This window comes from Sporothrix brasiliensis, assembly GCF_000820605.1.
Source record: "Sporothrix brasiliensis 5110 chromosome Unknown Cont20, whole genome shotgun sequence".
In the NCBI taxonomy this organism is placed as follows: domain Eukaryota; kingdom Fungi; phylum Ascomycota; class Sordariomycetes; order Ophiostomatales; family Ophiostomataceae; genus Sporothrix; species Sporothrix brasiliensis.
This window is the reverse complement of record NW_024467139.1, coordinates 969760-991165: the sequence shown is the minus strand read 5'-3', so window position 1 is coordinate 991165 and position 21406 is coordinate 969760. Positions and strand designations below refer to the sequence as shown.

At 58.2% G+C, this 21406-nt stretch overlaps 6 protein-coding genes across 6 annotated transcripts; 4 read left to right on the top strand and 2 right to left on the bottom strand.

The window, feature by feature from the left end:
* Positions 1-293: 293 nt before the first annotated feature.
* On the top strand, positions 294-1468 carry SPBR_07435 (uncharacterized protein; the record flags this gene model as incomplete). Its single annotated transcript, XM_040765689.1, has 2 exons — positions 294-313; positions 382-1468. 2 exons carry the CDS (start codon positions 294-296, stop codon positions 1466-1468), a joined length of 1107 nt encoding a protein of 368 aa, XP_040616262.1.
* A 160-nt stretch (positions 1469-1628) lies between these two features.
* On the bottom strand, positions 1629-4673 carry SPBR_06533 (raffinose synthase protein; the record flags this gene model as incomplete). The annotated part of the gene is made up of 1 exon (XM_040764789.1): positions 1629-4673. One exon carries the CDS (start codon positions 4671-4673, stop codon positions 1629-1631), a length of 3045 nt encoding a protein of 1014 aa, XP_040616261.1.
* A 942-nt stretch (positions 4674-5615) lies between these two features.
* SPBR_07042 (mitochondrial processing peptidase) lies at positions 5616-7301 on the top strand (the record flags this gene model as incomplete). The annotated part of the gene is made up of 4 exons (XM_040765297.1): positions 5616-5768; positions 5857-5982; positions 6067-6144; positions 6228-7301. 4 exons carry the CDS (start codon positions 5616-5618, stop codon positions 7299-7301), a joined length of 1431 nt encoding a protein of 476 aa, XP_040616260.1.
* Positions 7302-8224: 923 nt separating this feature from the next.
* On the top strand, positions 8225-8731 carry SPBR_07933 (uncharacterized protein; the record flags this gene model as incomplete). Its single annotated transcript, XM_040766186.1, has 1 exon — positions 8225-8731. One exon carries the CDS (start codon positions 8225-8227, stop codon positions 8729-8731), a length of 507 nt encoding a protein of 168 aa, XP_040616259.1.
* A 966-nt stretch (positions 8732-9697) lies between these two features.
* Positions 9698-11203, bottom strand: SPBR_07169 (nicotinate phosphoribosyltransferase; the record flags this gene model as incomplete). Its single annotated transcript, XM_040765423.1, has 1 exon — positions 9698-11203. One exon carries the CDS (start codon positions 11201-11203, stop codon positions 9698-9700), a length of 1506 nt encoding a protein of 501 aa, XP_040616258.1.
* A 1426-nt stretch (positions 11204-12629) lies between these two features.
* On the top strand, positions 12630-15587 carry SPBR_06547 (U3 small nucleolar RNA-associated protein 4; the record flags this gene model as incomplete). Its single annotated transcript, XM_040764803.1, has 1 exon — positions 12630-15587. One exon carries the CDS (start codon positions 12630-12632, stop codon positions 15585-15587), a length of 2958 nt encoding a protein of 985 aa, XP_040616257.1.
* Positions 15588-21406: the final 5819 nt, after the last annotated feature.

Here is a 21406-nt window from a genome sequence, read left to right as displayed (position 1 = left end):
GACAGCAGGATAGCACCTTCCCGTCTGCAAACCCACACTGTTTCCGGCTTTGCCCCGCTTTCCTTTCTAGTTTCACTGGCATCATTACAAAGAGAAGGAGCTGTCGACACTCGTTGTCGCCAGTCGCAACTTCCTCGCCATTCTATAAAGGCGTCCATTCCCCTGCTCTCCTCTGTCTATTTTCTGCCGCATCTCGTCCGTCCCCTCATCCACTTCTTCATACTCACATAAACAAACTTCATCCTCAACAACTCCAACAGCAGCTCTCTTCACACTACGCACGATCACCAGCCATGGCTCCCAAGATCTTCATGTAAAGCCTCGCAGCCGATTCCTCTGTGTAAATCGATGTGTTTGCTAACGAATCGTCCTCACGTCTAGCACCGGTGCCACGGGTTACATTGGAGGAGACGCCTTTCATGTCCTCCAAAAGACACACCCCGAGTACGACTACACGCTGCTCGTGCGCAGCCAGACCAAGGTCGATGCCGTGAGCAAGGCGTATCCGGATGCCAAAAACGTCCACTACGTCATTGGCGACAATGCGAGTGCTGATGCCATCTCGGCTGCCGCCGCTGCTGCCGACGTCGTCCTTCATACCGGCAATTCGGCCGACGACATCCCGTCGGCCAAGGCCATCATTGCCGGCCTCGTCAAGGGCCACACGGCCAGCAAGCCGGCGGCCTACATCCATATCTCCGGCACGGGCATCCTCACCTGGTACGATCTGGACAACAAGCGCTACGGCCAGCCCCCGCTGCCCGAGCAGACGTACAACGACTATGACGGGGTTGAGACGCTCGTCACCGGTCTGCCCGACACAGCTATGCATCGTGACGTCGACCTGGTTGTCCAGGCTGCGGCCCGCGAGCACAGCGACGTCTTGCGCGTTGCCATTGTTTCCCCGCCTACCATCTACGGTGCTGGCCGCGGCCCTGACAACTGGCGCAGCATCCAGGTGCCGACCCTGGCCGAGTACGTGCTCAAGGAGGGCTACGCACCGTATGCAGAGGGCAGCGGCGAGACCGTGTGGGACAACGTCCACGTGCACGATCTCAGCAACCTGCTGGTGAGCCTGGTCGAGGCGGGTCTCGACCCGACCAAGTACGGCAGCGCCGCCGCCGGCAACGACAAAGCCCCGGGCGGCATCTTTGGTGTCTACGCCTACTACTTCGCCAGGGCCGCCACGCACAAGTTGGCCGATGCGGCGCGCTGGGTGGCAGCGGCCGCCGCCGACCAGAAGCTGGTCCCCAACGCCGCGGCCAAGCCGACGCCCGTTCCGGTGTTCACGTCCAAGGACGTGCCGGGCATCCCCGCCATCAACCTTACGTGGGCGCTCAACTCGCACGGCGAGGCGGAGCGTGCGCACAAGCTGCTGGGCTGGACGCCGACCAGCCGCAGCTTGCAAGACGATGTGCCGCAGCAGGTTGCCGACGAGGCCAAGCGCCTTGGCATCTCCCCCAAGTAGGTGGTCAACGTGTACTTGAGTGCTGCTCGAAGTGAGTATGCAGGAGGGGCCAGTCACGTATTGAATGAAGGGACAGAGGAGAAACAATGTGAATGTGATTCGGGTTTGATAGCTCCTAGGACGAAACTCGAAAATGGTGCCATCCATCACCTGCCATGACCTATGCAACCTCATCAACAGAAATGTAGACCGTCAGCTGCACCTCGTTGTTCATCATGGGCTTGAAGCCCAGCTCGCGCCACGCCCGCGCCGTGTCAATTTCCAGCACGTGCGGGTCCTGGGCCGAGACGGCTGCACAGTGCGCCGGAATTGGCTGGTCGCGCATCGTCACCAAGAAGCTGTCCGCCACCGTGCGGCGGCCCTCGGCCAGCCCGGACACGTACAGACCCAGTATGCCGGGTGCCTTGAGCGATGTCTGCAGCGAAACGCGGTTGTTGTCGTCGCGCTGGCGGTAGGTCGTGCCAACAACGGCGGCCGCGCCCGCCATTTTGCCAAGCAGACCGAGGTTGGCCACATGCAGTGGGCGGTTGGTCTTGCCGCCGCCGCCGCCACCACGACGGTCATCAAAGGAATGCACCTTGTACACGCTCACAATCTCGTACTGGTACGTGTCGAGCGCCAGCGTCAGCAGCGCGTCGGCGCCCACCGGAGCGCCCGTGATCCTGCCCGAGGTATGTGCACGGGCCACGTACAGCATGTCTGCGCCGTCGCCGGCGTCCACGCCCGGCACGCGCGCCAGCGGCACCAGCTCGTGCACACGGCGGTCCGACACGTTGAACACGCCCAGAATGCCCGTGCCCGCGGCGTTGCCGTGATAGCTGCCCACCTTGAGAAGCACGTTGTCGTGGAAGCCGACGTACTGGTCGAGCGAGCGGCCGACGACGCTCGGCCGGAAAATGACCGTCTTGTCGTACACGCTCGTGCCGGTCATCTGCTGGATCAGCCCCAGGTCGTGCTGGCCCGGCGTGTCGGTGATGTAGATGGGGCCGCCACTGACACAGCGCGCCGCGGCGTGGAAGGTCGAGTAGCCGTGCACCGTCTGGAACATGTCCCAGTCCGGCAGCACGTTCAGGTGCTGCGTGAACAGGCTGTTGTGCGCATTGGTCCAGACGTGCCAGGGATGCGACGCCGGCACGTCCGGGAAGAAATCGTCCGAGTTGCGCACCAGCAGCGGCGGCCGATTCTGCGGGAGCTGCGAGTAGAAGAGGATATTGGGCGTCTGCGACATGCAGCTCACGGCGCGGCTGCCAAAGTGCCGCAGCGTGGCCACCGTCCAGGCGTCCTGGTACCTGGTTGTGAGCGCGCGCCGCGTCGCCGCCGACGTCCACGTGTCGATGATGAACTGGGCGTCCGTCTTGACGCCGTCGACACCGCAGTCCACGAGGAAGGCGTAAAAGTCATTGTAGAAGCGCTGCACGTCCGGCTCGTCCACCACCACCATGGGCCCGGCAATGGGCAGGTCGCGCCGCTTGGGATGCGCGCGCGTCACGACGCGCGTCGCGTACGTCTTGGCCAGTTCGCCGCCGGCGGCCGCGGGCGTCAGGCCGCCCCAGTAGCCCAGCAGCGCGTGCCAGACGGCGACGTGCTCGATTGTCGGGTGGCGCTCGCGCACGCGCTGGACGGCGTGCTTGAGCCCCTGCGGAAACTGCTGCGGGTCGGCTTCGAAGCGGGTCCACGTGTACTGGAACTGGCCGTCCCCGTGGGCGCGGTCAATGGACTGCCAGTTGTCGTCGATGATGAGGTTGGCAATGCGGATGCCGTGGTCGGCGAGCGCGTCGACGGCGGCCACGATCTTGTCCTCGGACAGGTTCTGGCCAAGACTGTTCCACGTGCAGAAGCCGAGACCATCGTACCAGTTCTCCAGCCACGCCGGCTTGACCTCGCCGGCGAGCGTCTGGATTTCCTCGGCGTCCGCAGTCGCCATCTGGTGCACGAGCGAGCGCGCGTGGTACATGACGGCCGCATTGGCGCTCTCAAACGTGTCGCAGGCCGCCACGAGCACCGTGGCCGTCTCGGTCTTGGGGCTGTCGCTGCGGACGCTGAGCACAAGCTGGCGGTTGTCGTCCTGCCCGCCCTGGAAGAGGCCCTGGACGTGGTCGACGCCGCTGATGGCCAGAAAGACCAGGTGCCGTCCATCGGCGTCGCTCAGAAACGAGCACAGCACGGCGTCCAGCGCGCGGTCCAGCGCCTGCCGGCCCTGCTGTGGCGCCAGCCAAGGCGACCACAGCCGCATGAGCGAGAACCAGCGCAGGAAGCGGCCTTTCCAGGGCATGCCGATCGGGACGGTCGTGTAGGCGGACTGGTCCCCCCCATCGTCGGCGACGGCAGCCACAGGCACCGTCAGCTCCCACAATTGCGCGCCCGGCGCCTGGCTGCGCGGCGACGTGACGCGGAATGCCGGATTGAGGTCGCCAATCAGGTCCTGGAGTTGGGCGAGCGGCGAGACGGATGATGCCTGCTCGTCTGCCACGGTCTTGGGTGGCGGCAAGTTGGGGATGCTGTTGGCGTCGTCGGTTGCTCTCTGGTCTCCTGCGACGGGGTCGCGCACAATGACGGTGCCGTCGCCAATCTGCTGCTCGTCACCGACCCAGCGCCAAGCTGGGGTGCTGCTGTTGTCGCCGTCGACTCTACCGCTGCTGTTTGTCTGCGCCCGGAACCGGACGGTAAAGTGCAGCGGCCCGCCGCTTGCGTTCTCGACGACCGCACGGTAGTAGTGCCGCACCACGGTCGGCTGCCCGTCCGTCTCGCCGCTCTCGCCGTTTTCGTTCTTGCTCTCGTTCTGCAGCGCCCAGAAGATCGGGGCCTTGCCTGTCACCGTCTTGCCGCTGGCGTCTTGGCCATTCTCGTCGACTGGCTGAAACGCCGTCGCCGTCCACCCCGAGCCGTCTTCGCCCTCGACACCGGCAGCCCGCTCCGTTGGGGAATGCCAGAGGCTGACTTCGAGGGGAGGCGGAGACCGGAGAATCTTGTCGTTTTGCGTATCCTTATCGGTCTCCTGCTCCACGACGGCATAAAACGTCACGTCGCTGCCAATCACCGTCGTGACCTGGCCAAGCGGCGGATGCGTGGCAACAGAGACCGCAGCACCCATGGCCGATGCTGTCGCTGACCCGGCTCCGCCTCCGCGTGGCCTGGCTGTCGAAGGCGGCTTCTTGGGCAGAAAGGCCGCAAACTCGGCGGCGAAGCTGTACGCGCCGTCGGGCATCGTGCGAGAAAATGACACGGAAATAAAGCCGGGACGCCTGCCGAGCCCGACCAATGCGATGATTGTGACACAGACAATGACCAGACAAGCCGTCGACTCAATCTTGGGCTTCGAACGTCTAGATCAGCAGCAATGGTGTTCAGCTGCTGTTCCTGTCAATGGATGTCGGGGGAGACGACGACTTTATGCCTTTTCAAGTTGTTTTCTTGTCGTCTTCTCTTCTCATGGTCTTTTCAACTTATGTAGGTCTGTTTTCCCTTTCTCTTTTCATTCCTCTTTCTCCTCAGTCCGTATGGCAGCCAATCGTGCCCAATGCCCCCACACATGACCATTGTTGTTCCGTTGTCGTTCGCCAGCCAGCGGTCACAAGATGAGGCGCATACACAGCAGCTGAGAGGGGATGCAGGTCTGGCGTCACGGGGAGCCAGCCGTAGCGGTGAGACTGCGAACGGACAGTGGAGTTGGTGGGTAACACGGCGCACGCAGTTTGCTGTATCAGCGTCGTTCTCCGCAACGTCGTATTCCGAGCTCTCGTAGTACATGGTGTTGTCACATGACACATCACATGCAACCCCGTCGGCCCAATGGGCGTCGAGGTAATTTGGCTCGGTCGTTCCCGGGCTGCGCTTTCCGTGCTCTGCCCAAGTCCCCACGCCACTTGCCCGCCAACGAGCGTGCGCTCTGGCCTGACGTGTGAGGCACCCAAAAATTGCTCACTAGCTCCTTCCCACGCTTTGAGCCGAAAAACACAAGACGAGCGAAAAAGTGCATCGACTTCCCTGAGCGCCTTCCCACACATTCCGCTGCCCGCCTCCCTCCGCACCTTCCCTCCGCCCACGGCACCAAAAAATAGGCATCGCATCGACGACCACCTCGCTGCGACCAACTCACACACCTACCGCCACCTCTCTCCTCCCATCCTCCAGACGACCTTCGCCCCCCATGGCATCCAGACGGTTGGCTCTCAACCTCCGCCAGGGCCTCAGGGCCCCCCGGGCCGGCCTCTCGCTGCCGCCGCTGCGCCGCGGCCTCGCAACGCCGGTGGCCTCGCCGACGCTCCAGACGCAGTCGACGACCCTGAAGAACGGCCTGACGGTACGATTGGACGCCGAATGACGATGAGAGGGCCCCCCAATTGAGGGTCAGTTGGCACGGACACGGTAGACTGACGAGACATCCACAGGTCGCCACCCACTACTCCCCCTACGCCTCGACGTCCACCGTCGGCGTGTGGATCGATGCCGGCTCGCGGGCCGAGACCGAGGAGAACAACGGCACGGCGCACTTCCTGGAGCACCTGGCATTCAAGGTGGGTTGGCACGGCAGCCGCAATGGCCACCGGCACCGCGACATTGGCGAGCACGAGCACATGATTGACTGATGGTTCGGATAGGGCACCGCCAAGCGGTCGCAGCACCAGCTCGAGCTGGAGATTGAGAACCTGGGCGCGCACCTGAACGCGTACACCTCGGTAAGGCGATTCCAGCTTGGTTGCTGCGTATGCGAGAGGACAAACGAGTACAGCGGACCACGAACCATTCTAACGATATATAGCGCGAAAACACCGTCTACTTCGCCAAGTCGCTCAACGACGACGTCCCCCAGTGCGTCGACATCCTTGCCGACATCCTGCAGAACTCCAAGCTCGAGGAGTCGGCCATCGAGCGCGAGCGCGACGTGATCCTGCGCGAGTCCGAGGAGGTCGAGAAGCAGCTCGAGGAGGTCGTCTTCGACCACCTGCACGCCACCGCCTTCCAGCAGCAGCCCCTCGGCCGCACCATCCTCGGCCCCCGCAAGAACATCCAGGAGATCACCCGCACCGAGCTCACCAACTACATCAAGAACAACTACACGGCCGACCGCATGGTCCTGGTCGGTGCCGGCGGCATCCCCCACGAGCAGCTCGTCGAGCTCGCCGAGAAGAACTTCACCAGCCTGCCCGCCTCGTCGCCCCAGACCGGCGCCTACCTGCAGTCCAAGAAGCGCTCCGACTTCATCGGCTCCGACGTCCGCATCCGCGACGACACCATCCCCACCGCCAACATTGCCATTGCCGTCGAGGGCGTCAGCTGGAACGACGACGACTACTTCACCGCCCTGGTGACGCAGGCCATTGTCGGCAACTACGACAAGGCCCTCGGCAACGCCCCGCACCAGGGCAGCAAGCTCAGCGGCCTCGTCCACAAGAACGACCTCGCCAACAGCTTCATGAGCTTCTCCACCAGCTACAGCGACACCGGCCTCTGGGGCATCTACCTCGTCTCGGACCAGCTGACCCGCATCGACGACCTGGTCCACTTTGCCCTGCGCGAGTGGTCGCGCCTGTCCATCAACGTCACCCAGGCCGAGGTCGAGCGCGCCAAGGCCCAGCTCAAGGCCTCCATCCTGCTGTCCCTCGACGGCACCACCGCCGTCGCCGAGGACATTGGCCGCCAGATCATCACCACCGGCAGCCGCATGAGCCCCGCCGCCATTGAGCGCGTCATCGACGCCATCACCGAGAAGGACGTCATGGACTTTGCCCGCCGGAAACTGTGGGACCAGGACATTGCCATCAGCGCCGTCGGCAGCGTCGAGGATCTGTTTGACTACGCCCGTATCCGCGCCGACATGAGCCGGAACTTTTAAGCGACAGAGTCCTCGCGGGAGAAGAGACAGAAAAATGAGCCAAAAACAAAGAAAACAAAAGAGGTGAAGGGTCACTTTTTGTCTTGCGTCGCTGAGAAATCAAAACCAAAAAAATCAGTTGTTATTCGCCATGTTTCTTGTTCCTCTCATTTGTGTATGTACTAATAGGCGGCGGCAGGCCACTCTGGGCGCGGGTAGAAATCTATATAGAAGAGCGCAAGTACAGCCGACCGACTGTTTTTTCCTTTTATGGCCATGTTGTTCATGTAGTAAAGGGGCTGTCTATGCCATTTGTATAAGTCATTTTACTCGTTCTTGTATAGAGATGTCCACATCTTGTGTGCTTCGTGACTGCTTGCTTTAACCAACGTCGTGGTTGCTCCTGCCGCGTCTTCGTCATAGGTCCCTCCTCATCGCTCCTGCCTCTACCTCTACTGTCCTCTTTCCATCCTTAGCAGTGCCTCCTTTTTAAGGGGAAGGAGTGACCCTCCTTGTTGACCTCGTAACATTGTTTTGTTTACACTCTCCCCCTTATTCCCAGTCCCCTCCTTTTCTCCCTTTCTTGCTTCTCTCTCCGTTCTTCTCTTTTCTTCCCTCCTTTTTCCAACCTCATCAACAGCTCTTATTTAAGTTTCGTTTTCTGGTCATGTCTAGACACACAGCATTTATTGTTCCTGTATCAGAGTCCTCCGTACTCACGATACACTTATCTCCAATCCCCATCGATCGACACGGCCGCTCTGCTTGCCGCTTACCAGTTTGACCGACCACTCCTCGCCGGACTTGGCTAATATACTTGGCTGCTCTCAACTACGTCTAGCAATCCCTCACTTGCTTTACCTGACCCCCGTTTTCTCTCTTCGCTTCTTTATCGACTGTCCCTGGCCACGTCCTGGACTCGGCAGTGCTTGACACAAAGTGGAATGGAGATCCTCGGTCTGGTGCGCCGCTTCGTGAACAGCGGCTTAATGCACAAGTTTTTCGGTTTCGCCGCCGTTGCGGTCAACACCCTGCCTGTGCTCTTCAGATCTCTTTTCGTCACTGCGGAAGTTGAAGGCGGCAGAACCGACCCGGATCCAGGAAACATTGATATTGGCGAGCTTCCAGTCCATCTTGCCTCCCCTCTGGCGACCGACCTCTGGCCGACCGGCCCTCACCGTCCGAGTGGCACGTGTTGCGCGGTCCACCCGGTCTGCATGATGGATCCAGACGAGCTGTCCAACCCAGTGCCCGTACCCTGTTGCTTGACGGTTGTCGAAAGCGAGCAAGAGACCGGTACAGAGGACGAGAGCGCCGTCTTCCAGTGGATTTCTGACTCTGACATGCTCAACGAACTTGACCAGCTCAGCTACTTCTCCGACTTCTTCCGTCGGCTCTCGTTCTTCGAAGCTGCATGGTACGGCGCCGCCGACGACCGCGACGGGCTATAGCTCTTCTCTAGCGACAAACAAGACAGCTTCGGGACGGCCGGGTCTAGACAAGGAACCGGTATAGAGGGCACGATGGCGAAAATAGCGAAACTGCCCAAATTGGTGAAAAGGAAGCCCGGCAACAAAAGGCGCCACGGGGACGTGGACGTGGAATGTGTTAGGAAGTGTATTAAAAGAGGAACGCGATTCAACAACTCCGGGGTTCTGTATAGTTCGGCGGCCAAACAAGACCCCCCTTGCTTTTGTCTGACACGTTCTTGGATCGATCCATGTACGTGCGGCTGTTGGAAATGCAGCCCATATGAGAAGGCCATGGAGAAGGGTCCTCAGGTCGCATCAGATGATCGTTTTGACAACTTCAGGGCATACGTCCCTCGCGACGATTTCTTTGCAGACTTAACACGTACAGTTGCGGGTCTGCCGCATGCCAATAGACTGCGATGCTCGGTTGTCGGTTTCACGACCTTCAGTTGGAAGGACTGGCTGTTGAAGTCGGATGGGAAGTTTGTCGTGATGGAGAGATGCTGATAGGACGGGATGAGTAGCTGCAGCTGTCGACAACTTGTCTGTCTCAGCGTTTGCTTTTTGTTTTTGTTTTGTTCTTATTTTTTGGGAGAGGACATTTTTACAGCGACGTCCATCTCAGCGACAACAGACACATAGAGTAGCGAATCACAGCGGTATTAACAAAACAGAGTTCATTGCGCAAATGACAAGACGGCGACAATACTGTTGACTTGTGCGACGGAACGGTATATGCTCTAGCTGTAAAGAATGCTCTAGTCGCGGGACACGGAATATAAGGACAAGACGGGGCACATGGCGATTAAGCTGATGAATATACAAGACAGAACAAGGCCACCCAAAATCGGTACAAAACTAAGCAAACAAGCAAACACACAAAACGCAAACAGCGACAAGCGTACAAGGCGCATGAAAAGCGGCCGCTCAACCTCCCCAGCGTCGTCATGCCTTGATGGGCTGGTCGGGCCGGTCGCCCTCTTTGCCCCATCGCCGGGTCTCGTCGCCGCCCTCCCAATCCTTCTCGACATAGCCCAGCTCGCGCTTGACGCGGTCGACGGTGGCCTTGTCGCCCGTGTTCTTGCCTGCGTTGTCGCTGATCTTGACGGCCGGGTGGCCGTTGGCGGAGCTCAGCTTGATGACAATGTTGAGCGGCACAGACTTGAGGCCGGTGGTCAAGTTGACAAAGTCGTTGGTCAGGTACGTGCCGACACCAAAGGTGGGCTGGAAGCCGGCGGCCTCGGACACCTTCTTGTACTCCAGGCAGCGCTCGAGGTTGAGCGAGTCGGAGAAGACAATGACCTTCTTGTCGGTGATGCCCTGGGCGTCGTAAAACTCGCGCATCAGCTTGACGTACGCGGTCGGGTCGCCCGAGTCTTGCCGCACGCCCGTGAAGATGCGGGCGTAGGTCTTGTCTGTTTGCTGGCCCGTGGCCGGCTGCGACGGCGCGTCGGAGGCTGCCGACGTAAACGAGTCAGCGGCCGATGCGAGCACTGGGCGGGCTGCTGTTGTTGTTTGTGCCGCCGGCCCCTGCGCGTCCCCCTCCAGGCGCCGCACGGGCTTGCCAAATTCGCGCAAAAATTCGGGCGTGCCAAAGGTGTCGGTCAGCGCAATGCCCAGGACGCCCTCGCCAAAGCAGCCCACCCAGCGGCACAGCGCCTCCTCGGTCGCCTGGCGGTACTCGCCCGACAGCGCGGCAATGCCCATAAACCACTCGTGGGCGACGGTGCCGACGGGCGGGATGTTGAAGCGCATGGCCAGGTGCACGTTGCTTGTGCCGGACAGCTTGCCCGGCAGACCACGCTCCGCGGCCTCGCGGCTCGCCTGCACGAGCCCGCGGAAGACGAGGGCCTGGGTGTGGTAGTCGCGGCGGCGGCGCGTGCCAAACTCGGACAGCACGCAGCCGGCCTCGAGCAGACGCATGCCCTTGTCAAAGGCGAGCTCCTGCTGGCCGTCGTAGTTCCAGTCCGTGTCCATGAACTTGAAGTAGGCCTCGGAGGTCAGCGCCAGGATGGGGATCTCGTACAGGATGGTGTCGACCCAGGCCCCGCGGATGGCAATGTCGACGTCGCCGAGGTCGTCGGGGCTCTCTGTGCCGCTGCTGCTGGGCGAGACGGGGACAAAGGCGATTGTGACCTCCTCGCGCGGGTTCAGGCGGAATTCCTTGAGAAAGTCGAGGTAGGCGGGCGTCAAGTAGGGGCAGTGCAGCTTGAGGAAGGCCAGCTCCTCGTCGGACAGCGAGATGTTGCCGAGCTTGCGCACCTGGTCGCTGAGCCATTGGTAGGCGGTGCGCGACAGCTTCTTCTCGGGCGTGCGGTTCGTGAACGAGTAGGTGACGGGGACATCCTTGTAGTACTTGAGCACGGCGCATTGCATTGTCAGCTTGTACAAGTCCGTGTCGAGGAACGAGATGACGCCCTCGGGGTAGGGCGACGAGCTGTTGAAGTCCATGGCGGGGCGTGGTGGGACGAAAACGGCGGAAACGGGATGCGAAAAGGGTGCAGATTCGAGGACCGAAGCACAAGAGCCTCGCGCAGCCTCGCAGATGTATTCGTTGTCCGGCGGAGATGGGCGATTTGTCGCGGGCGGGGATGGACCTTTTTTCTTTTCTTTTTTTTCAAAATTTCTAGTTTTCTGATCAGCCAGATGAGCGGAGAAGCGGAAAAGGAGAGAGCGATAAGAAAGCAAACAAATCAATAAAAAATGAGAATGAATGAGAATCAACGAGGAAAAATTGTAAAGAAAGACACAAAAAAGAAAGAGACAAAATCAAAAATAAAGGGAGGGGACAATGAGACAGAAAATGACAAGAGACGGACAAGAGACAAGAACGCCAACCAAAATAGGCGACAACGGAGGAAATAGGCGACTGCACGGACCGAACGAACAGATTGGGATCGATAAAAGTGTAAGCCGGGCAAAGCTGAAGCTACCGGGCTCTCTGCATATGACGTGCGTGCCACAATGTGTGCCACTTGTGCGTGCGACCGAGAATCTCACAATGCCCGCTGTTGTGAGTATGCCTTGCCCGAGGACAGACGAGAGAGGACTGGCCGATTGTGAATGGCCACGAAACAGTGCCACAAAAATAGTGACAACAAATGAGACAACGTGTGGAAGGCAAAGGATGGCAGTGAGCATAAGAAAATCAAAAGTGACAAAAGTGAGGGCAAAGAGAAAGTCTGTTTTGCTGGGAGGCGATGCAACGAAGCAAGATGACGCACCGTGCAGACTCCGACATAGGAGGGAAGGAGCTGGCAATGAGAGGAGCAGGAGCGAACCGCACGGCCAGCCGGAAAAGTGGTGTGATGTTGCTGGTCCTGTGTTAACTTGCGACAGTTTTGCTATGGTGTGTAGCGCGCTGTATTCGGAAATGGCAGGTGCAGCTGTCGTCTGCGTACAGATTTCTCGTAAACGGGAAGGCGCGGGGCACTTGCAGGAATGCAACTGTGCTGAGGAAGAAGTCGCTACCGGGGCGGTGTCTCGTATGGGGCAGGAGCAGGAGCCAGACAGGCGCCAGGGCCAGGAAGAGCAGGCGCAGATGTCTGAGTCTCGAATAGGCAAGCGCGGGCGGTGAAAGGCGCTGACAAGGCGGTGGAGCGCAGCAGAAAAAAGTGATGGCAGAAAACCAAAAAAAAAAGAGAGACACAAAGAGCAACCTCAGCAAAACAAATTGGCTGCCGCTAAAACGGCCTCGCTTTTTGCCTTTGCAGCCTCTGCACGACGACCTTGCTTAACCAAGCCACGGCACGCACGACAAACGACAAGAGCTGCCACACGGCGAGGGGAGCGACGAGTACGAACGACGAACAAAGTGAAGCGACGAGAAACGCAAACAAAACAAAACAAAACAAAAAACACAACACACACACACACAATGGATATCCACCGGTGTCGATTCGTGCCGTACAAGGCATCGGCCATCAACGCCGTGGCCTTCTCGCACTCACATCTCCCTGCCGACAGCAAGTTCAGTCGCGGAACGCCCGCGCGGATGGCCATTGGCCGGGCCAACGGCGACATTGAGATCTGGAACCCGATGCAGGGCAGCTGGCTGCAGGAGACGACGATCCCTGGCGGCCACGACCGCAGCGTCGAGGGCCTGGCGTGGGTGGTGGGTGACGACGAGGAGCTGGACGACGGCACACCCCACAACGGCACAAAATCTCGCTCCGTCGTGAGCCACGGCCAGCTGCGGCTCTTCAGCATCGGCTACACAAACACCATCACGGAGTGGGATCTGGAAAGGGGCTGCGCCAAGCGGCACGCCAGCGGCCAGCACGGCGAGCTGTGGTGCCTGGCAACGCAGCCAAAGGCGGCCGCCCCGGCCAAGGGCCCGGCGTCGTCCCAGGCCTCGACACAGCGTCTGGTCGGCGGCACCATCGACGGCTGCCTGGCGCTCTACACGACCGACGACGACGAGCTGCGGTTCATGCGGCTGTGCCGCACGCCCAAGAAGAACGTCAAGATTGTCAGCATCGCCTTCCAGACCCGCCAGCTGGCCGTGGCCGGCTGCTCCGACGGCACCATCCGCGTCTTTGACATCCGCAACGGCGCCATGCTGCACGCCATGACCATGGGCCGCGACCTGCTCTCCGAGCGTGCGCCGGGGCCCAGCACCAGAAACGTCATCGTCTGGTCGGTGCGCTGCCTGCCCAATGGCGACATTGTGTCTGGCGACTCGACCGGCCAGATCTGCATCTGGGACGGCGCCACCTACACCCAGGCCCAGCGCATCCAGAGCCACACCCAGGACGTGCTGAGCCTGGCCACGAGCGCCGACGGCAGCTCGATTGTGAGCGGCGGCATGGACCGCCGCGTCGTGCTGTACCGCGAGATGGCCGGCCAGGCCTCGTCGCGCTGGGCCAAGGTGTGGCACCGCCGCTACCACCAGCACGACGTCAAGGCGCTGGCCGCGTTCGAGGCCAAGGGCATGAGCGTCGTCGTGGCCGGTGGGCCCGACGCCGCACCCGTTGTGCTGCCCCTGGAGAAGTCGGGCACCGAGCACCACCGCACGCTGTCGCACCTGCCGCAGGCCGTGCCCGTGGCCAGCGCGCCCGACGCGCGGCTCGTCATCTGCTGGTGGGAGCGCCGCATCGATGTGTGGGCCTTTGACACGCCGCTCGACCAGGTCCTGGGCGAGGGTGCGTCTCCCGAGGCGGGCGCAGAGGCCGAGGCGTTTGAGCGCAGCCGCCGCCTTGTCGGCCGCATCGTGGTCAAGGGCGACGCCTACATTACGGCGGCGGCCATCAGTGCCGACGGCTCGCTTGTCGTGGCCGCCACCACCAACGAGACCAAGGCATTCCAGCTGCGCAAGGACCCGTCCGGCGGCCTGGCCATCTCCAAGGTGGCTGTGCCGGCGTCGGTTGCCAGCAAGGGCGCTTCGGGCGTCGCCATTGCACCCAACGGCCGTTGGGTGTGCCTGTCCAGCGGCGTTGATAGCCATGTGACGGTGATCGAGGCCCTTCCTTCCGCCGACGCCAGCGGCACGGTTGCGTTCCGTGCCAAGGCTGCGCGCCTGGCACGCCTGCGGCGGTCTGTGCCCCGGCACGAACTGTACAGTGGGCTCGGCCGCTACGACCGACGCATCATGCGCCTTGCCTTCTCTCCCGACAGCAAGCTGCTCGCTACGGCCGACCTGGCAGGTTATATCGACACGTGGATCCTGCGCGGTCCAGATGGCATTACAGACGATGTCAGCGGCACCGACGGAGCCGGTGCGGCCGGTGAGGAGGGCGACGATGCGATGCCTGATGTGGATGAGGAGGACTCGGACGACTCGTCCGACGAGGATGCTTCCGACGCCGAGGACAACAGCAACGGCATCGTTGCGAACACGAGCAACAAGTGGATCCGGAACCCGCGCGCCAAGCAGCTGCCCAAGCTGTCGAGTGCCCCCGTCGTGCTGTCCTTTTCGGCCGACGTGCCCGGCGCCCCTGCCGTGGCCGGCGAGCCCGTTTCCTCTTCCACCGCTGCCCGCGACTACGTTCTGCTGGCCGTCACCGCGACATCGCGCCTCTTCGCCTTCAACCCGCTGCGAGCGCGCCTGGTTCCCTGGCTGCGCCGCCTGAGCCCGGCCAACCTGCCCGTCGAGTACCGCAACATCCGCGACTTGGCCAAGGGCGTGCTGTGGCAAGGCCCGCGCGTGTGGATCTACGGCACGTCGTTTTTGTTTATGGTCGACACCTCCGTTGAGCCTCAGACGGCCACGCAGTCGACGACAACCGCCTCTACAGACAAGCCGTCGTCGTCGGCTTCTGCGGATGTCGTGGCACCGGCCGAGCCGGCCAAGCGGAAGCGCAAGCGCGGCGACGATTCCGGTGCCGGTAGCCGCATGCAGCGCACAGGCCTGGACCCTCAGCGTGTGCAGATGGCGGTCGGCGGCGAGTGGGTCGATGTGGCCATGGAGGACGCCGAGAACAAGGGCACACACTCGGTCGATGGCAACGACGACGACGATGACGAAGACGACGAGTCGGAGGACGAGGAGGAGGAGGAACAGACACATAAGCTTCTGTTGGAGCAGCAACAGCAGCAGCAGCAACAGGCGCACCAGTCCAAAAAGTCGCCAAGAAAGACACGAAAGCAGCAAAAAGGCGGGAGTGACGCGGCCGATGCGGATGCGGACAAGCAGCTCCAAAAACACCTACGCTCGCCACAGCCGCAGCAGCCACGGTGGTGGCACACGTTCAAATACCGCCCGATTCTGGGCGTGGTTCCTCTGTCGTCGACGACCACTGCGCCGGCCGCCTCGTCAGGCTACCCGGCACTCGAGGTGGCCCTCATTGAGCGCCCTGGCTGGGACATTGACCTGCCGCTGCGTTACGATGAGTAAAGGATGGAGGGGGGAGACGACGTGAAAGAGAGTGAGAGAAGCATCTACGAGGCCGCCACGAAGACGATGGGTATGAAAGGAGAGGAAACGAATAGAAAAACGAGCATCTAGAAAGCCATTCAGTCATTTTGAATCGTCCGACCCATTTTGTTGTATTTGTGTATTACTACAGCAGTTATTACACGGCGTTTTCTCAGGAATAAATCAAAAGCATTGTACAGCAGATATAAGAAGCGCTTTCAGCACTCGTACACATTTCGTAGGCAATATATCGTCAGCACACCACGTCATTTGACACCTTTATTTTCTGCATACTTTGTGTCATAATAGAAAATAATAGTAACTAATAGGAACGAAAAGAAAGGACATATCCGCTTCTTACGAATGTAAGAGACGACGGCGAACTCAGTCTCCTTCATGTATCTGCTTCTTTATTTCCTCTGCTTTCGTCCGAGTAAAAAGGGCCGATGAGACCGCAGAGACTTTGTCAACGTACCCAGACATGCGTTCCTTGTCAGGCTACCGGTCTGTCTATGCTGCCGTATGTCCCTTTAGAGCAAATATATTGGAATCTTGGAATTGATTTGATTTTACGACTGTGATCTTAGCTCTTGCAGCGAATTATCATACTGGACCTACTATACCAAGGCCCGACGTCTGGTCTAGACATCAATAGACCCCTTCATTGCTTTTGGCAGCTTCACGATGGGCTCGTCCCCCCTTGCAGGCTTTGTCCAATTCTATTCTGTCATGTTGTCATCACAGCGTCGTATCATCTTGGATTGCTAGTCATTGTGATGTGTGCCTAAGAAACCCAGAACGCGCGTCAATTTTGTACATTGTCGTATTGTGGTGTGCCGTATTTTCCGCTACATTCGAAGGAGTGGCTTCAGGCAGGACTCGCCGACAACTGTTCAGCTGGTTGTCTGTTGAATCATGCATTTGCTCTTCTGTTGTCGTTCCCATCGTCCGTGAAACATAACGAGAGCACGTCTTTCTTGACCTACCTTTTGTTATATACCCTGTAAACAAAACAAAAACAACGAATGACAGGCGCACCGGACATCAAGCATCAAAGTTTGTCAAAGTCCCGAACGCCCCTGCGGTTTTAATCACGGAGAATACAGAAATTGGCAAAGTGGCCAGGCCGAGCTGTAAAATCAGAATAAATACGTCCTGAATCTCAAAACAAAAATGTCGACGAGCAAGAGGTGGACCACAAGCATTGTCGTCACTCGGCTGGCCAAGTCCACCTCACCACTTGACGGCTTCCCCGTCCAAAAAGCTTGCGTATCCCCCCCACAGTGTTTTGCCCATTATTTTGTCTTCTCATTGCACCTCTGCATTGAATCCATTTCTATGTAGCTTCGGATAGCTTCGCCTCTGTTCTTACGTACCAGCCCGGGGTCAAGTAAGATCTGGGTCGGTCTATTCTCTCCTTTTCTCCTCGTCCCCTTGCGATGCAAGCTGGAAAGACAGTCTAGAAAAATACTCCATGTGAGGTCAGCATAACGAAGAAGACTGAAAAACAATATATTTTAAGCACACAGAAAGGCCCTGTGCATACCACTTTGCACCTTCCTCAGCCGTGGACATTAAGCCTGATATTTGAATAAGCTTCCCACCTTTGCCTCTCCCTTCCTTCCTTCCATGTGCTCTGTAAATGCCAAGACAAGCAACGAAAACAACGGAAGGTGTACACGATCGCCAAGCGAACCACAGCGGACAGCAGGTGCGGCCACGTCGTCAACCCGTCTTTTCCCAACGTGGAATCTACGAAATACATGTACAGGGCAAAGGGGAAAGGGACGTTTGGATCTCCGGTATGGGGCGCTCCTGCCTCGACAGGAACTGCACCCGCCTGTGAAGGTTATGTAAGCCGTCTTTGGAAGTGGCACAACGACAGAATCGACTGGAGAAGTCTCTTCCTCTTACAAAAGAAGCAGTCGGTTAATTGGCCGACAAACGCGCAAAGCAACCATGGAGGACATTGTCGAAAGGGGTGTGTATTTGTGCGTTTTTGTGTGTCTTGGGTGGGCGAGCTTGCGTGGCCTTTGATTTTCTTATTTTTATTTTATACAAATTTAATTCGTAAAATGGCTGCCACTTCCCTTCCCCTATTCTTTCTGTTTTTTGCCTCTCTACCGGGCCTGGACCTCGCCTTGACTTGCCTTGAGTCTTGCCCTAGGCTTGGCTGTCGACTTCGTCCCTGGAAAAGAGAGCCATCCTTGACTATCTGGTATCCTGCCGACGCCTGCACAAGCGTAATGGCTCTTTGCTTTTTGTTGTTCCGAGAGCCGTGGACATATCAAACACAGTCTTACGTATATGTCTAGTGTTTGTGGGCGGTTTTCCAATGTTACTCTTGGCTGTGCATCGTGGCCCCCGAGGCCATTCCCTAGGCATCGACAGTTGGTGCACGGTATTTCGAGAATCCGAGAAACTGGCTGTGAGGCTAGCTGCCGGTTGAAACAGGCATCGGGACTGGGTTGCTGTATTTGATATTCGCATGTCGGACGGTCGTTTAGCGTTTTCTTGTGCCATCCTGATTGTGGTTGTTTTGAGCGTTGAGCTTTGTCAAGAGCTTTGTCAAGAGCTTTGTCAAGAGCTTTTTCAAAGGAAAACCTTCCCGACTCCCTGTCCCCTTGATTTCCCATCCTTTCGCCACTGTTGGCGCTTTGGGAACAGGCATCACTTCAACAGTGCACGATTTTGCCTCTGAGTGTCGTCAGCTACGTGACGTTTACGGGCAACAGGTCACCATGTCAATGGTATTCAGCTTTGATGTCGGAGACCTGTTTTCTGTCTGCTGTTTCCATATCCGCAGCTACCATTTCCAGGTTCCTCGACCACAGCCTGGCCCACGGACGCTATCATTTCGCCCACTGGAATTGATATGGAGACCTTAACCAGTGTCAGTCTGAACCTGCTGCGACGTACGGTAGTTACAGGGCACTTTCATCAACGTCGGCCCCGAAAACAACATCAACCAAATTTTACTCCGTAGGCAAGCTGAGCAAGACAGCGGAGAGACAAAATCGATTCGGTCTTGGCAAACGCGGGATGTAACAATCCCTTTAAGCAGTGGTGAGGACGCACGAAAGAGGCTGAGTGTTTGGGGTGATTGCCGTCGGTGGGTTTTACCTTTTGGCTGAAAGCACACACGTCGTATGTATGTCGTATTATGTCGTAGCAATTAATACAGCACAAGGGCAGATGCCCACGACAATCTGCAAGATAGAGACGAGATTCGACCACAAAACGGCATACTCCGTAAGATGCCAACGGGCCTGCTCCCGGACAATGTCTCGTCCATAGTGGAAAAAAAGCATGTTGAATATGTCACATTCGCATGTCGTATCTCGAATGCACTTCGATCTATCCGATGGTGTCCGTTTAGATCCCAGGCAATCGGCAGTGGCAGTCGGCATCCCATCCGTATAGCTGCAGGCGGGCCCTTTTCGCATCCCGTTCTTGTTTGCCGGTGTGCCTTTTTGTCAGTTTGATCCTATCGCTCGTCGGACCCCCAATCCGCCGGTACGTTTTGTCGTGTGGTTCGGCATGCTTGAAGTTCTCTGTCTCTCTTTCTCTCTCTCATTTCCCTCATTTTCGCCCAACGAAAGTCGACCCGCGCGGTCTTGCAACGCAACCGTTATCAACGTGCGGCAACAAGCCGGCCTAGACCTCATGAATTGAATAAATCAACGCAATATCGATTATAAAGTGTCTTATCTATACCATTCCAAGCCAGACGAGAAAAAAAAGTGCCAAGAAGTCAAGGTGTTTGAGGGATATGAAGATATGGTCGTATATTCTGTTGACGCAAAATGCAGGTGCAGCCCATGTTAAAAGCGTCAAGAACAGCCCAGAGATACTCCGTAGCAAGTAGCTTCCGTCGGAAGTGCATCTACGGGACCATATCGCACTTAATTGCCTCTCCGGCCAAGGAACTGTCGTCTTATCTACGCCGGCGCTTCCTTCACAAACACAAGCTGCCTGCGTGGCTTCCCTCGTCGGATCGATGCCCGCTGTGTGATCTGCCTCTTGCTGCGCATTTGGAGGGTCGCTCTTTCAGCCACAGCCTCCAGAGTAATAGTAATATTCTGTACGAGCAACCTTCAATCGGTCATGTCGTGGGGAAGGAGCTGCCCACCAGCCAGTCAGATGTCGTGGAAGGGGCCAGGGGGACTCTGCTATAAGGAAACAGTAAGTAAGGAAGGAGCGAGCGAGTGAACGACGTACTCAGGAAGAGGGAGCCATAAAAGGCATGCGCCAGCTACGCCTCGTCATCGCCCCCACCGACCCCTGTTAGCGCATGGAAGGTGCACTCAGGGTCTGGCACAAGGCAAGGCCAAAACGGATCAAAAATATGTACATTCGTACTGTAGGCATGCGTATGGGAAATGGCTTGGTGCCTGGGCAGGCCTGATGCCCTTTTCTCTCCTTCCCCTTCTCGCCCTTTCCCTTTTCGCGACTGCCTGGGCGCGAACAGGAAAGGTGGAAGGTGCGGATAGGTAAAAAGCGAAGGGAGTGTATCTGGCATCTAGCAGGCAGGCGCGTGCCCGCTGGCTGACACTGCCGGCAGAATGTGGGAATATATGGCTTTCATACGTAGGCGGTCTTGGCATTGTGAGAAAAGGGAAGGGGAGGGGGCAAGAGCGCCGCGACGGGCATTGAACGTTGAACGGCAAGAACCAGAGTGAGGACATGAAATATGAATGACATCAGGAAACTCAGATACACCCCGAGGGGAAAGCTGCGATGCACAGCACGGAGGACGTCGTTCGACAGAAGGAGGGAGCACCGGCGAACTGCGCCATCGCTGCTACTGTGTATACATCACAGTACCAGAGTGAGGCCCGTACAGAATACAAAGGAAACAGAAAAGTGGCCTTTGGTTGCACGAGTACGTGTCGCCATGTCAGATGGTTAAGTCTTGGCATTGTCTCCAGGGCTTTCCCAGTTCGTTCCTTTGCCTATCGCGCCTGTATTTCCAACGCCGTATGCGCTGTTTTTGCAGTGTCCTTGCGGCCTGGCGGTCCTGACAAAGCCAAAGCCTGCAAAACCGTGCCAAGCCCTACTACCATTGGCCAGCCGCTGTGGAAGAGACGCGCGTTCACTGCCCCTTCTTTTCCCTTCTTTGCGGCTGCAGCCACGCCCCCTTCGATCGCTGGTTGCTCTGTCCCATTTTTTACGATTCCGCTTGTTCTTGGATATCTTACTTTCTTGTTCTGGTGCCTGTGCGTCGTTGATTCTCACTGAGCCATTCTCTGCGCTACAGCACGCAACAACTGCAGCCTCGGGACTGTAGCCTCAAGAGTTCAGCAAAGACGTGCGCTGTCGTGTGGCTTGGAGAGGAAAACGGAGAATATAAGTGGAAAGCAAAGTCCAAATCGCATACTGAGGCTCAAACAGAGGCAGCCTTACCAAGTACCTTTTTGCGGTATACACACACAAAAGATACTCGATACAGCAGCCGAACTGCAATTCCAGATGCTAGCGCACCTTCCCTGTTGGCAGACAGGCCTGACGAACGACTGTCTCTGTATTCTGGGAAATTCAAAAGACAATCAATAAATGGGGATTCGTCCAGACATACGAATTACAGAATATCTTACCCAATGATAATAGAAACAATAAGACCTCCTCACCTCCTACAATAACCCACCGTCGTACTCGTAGTATGGCGTAGCGCAGCAGGCGAGACAAGGCAAGACACGCAAGCTCGTCCGTCGCTCTTGCCTTGGAGAGGCGCATACGTACGCTTGTTCGCCATCCATCGCCATCGGCCGTTTCCACCCACCCCCTCCCCCCCCNCC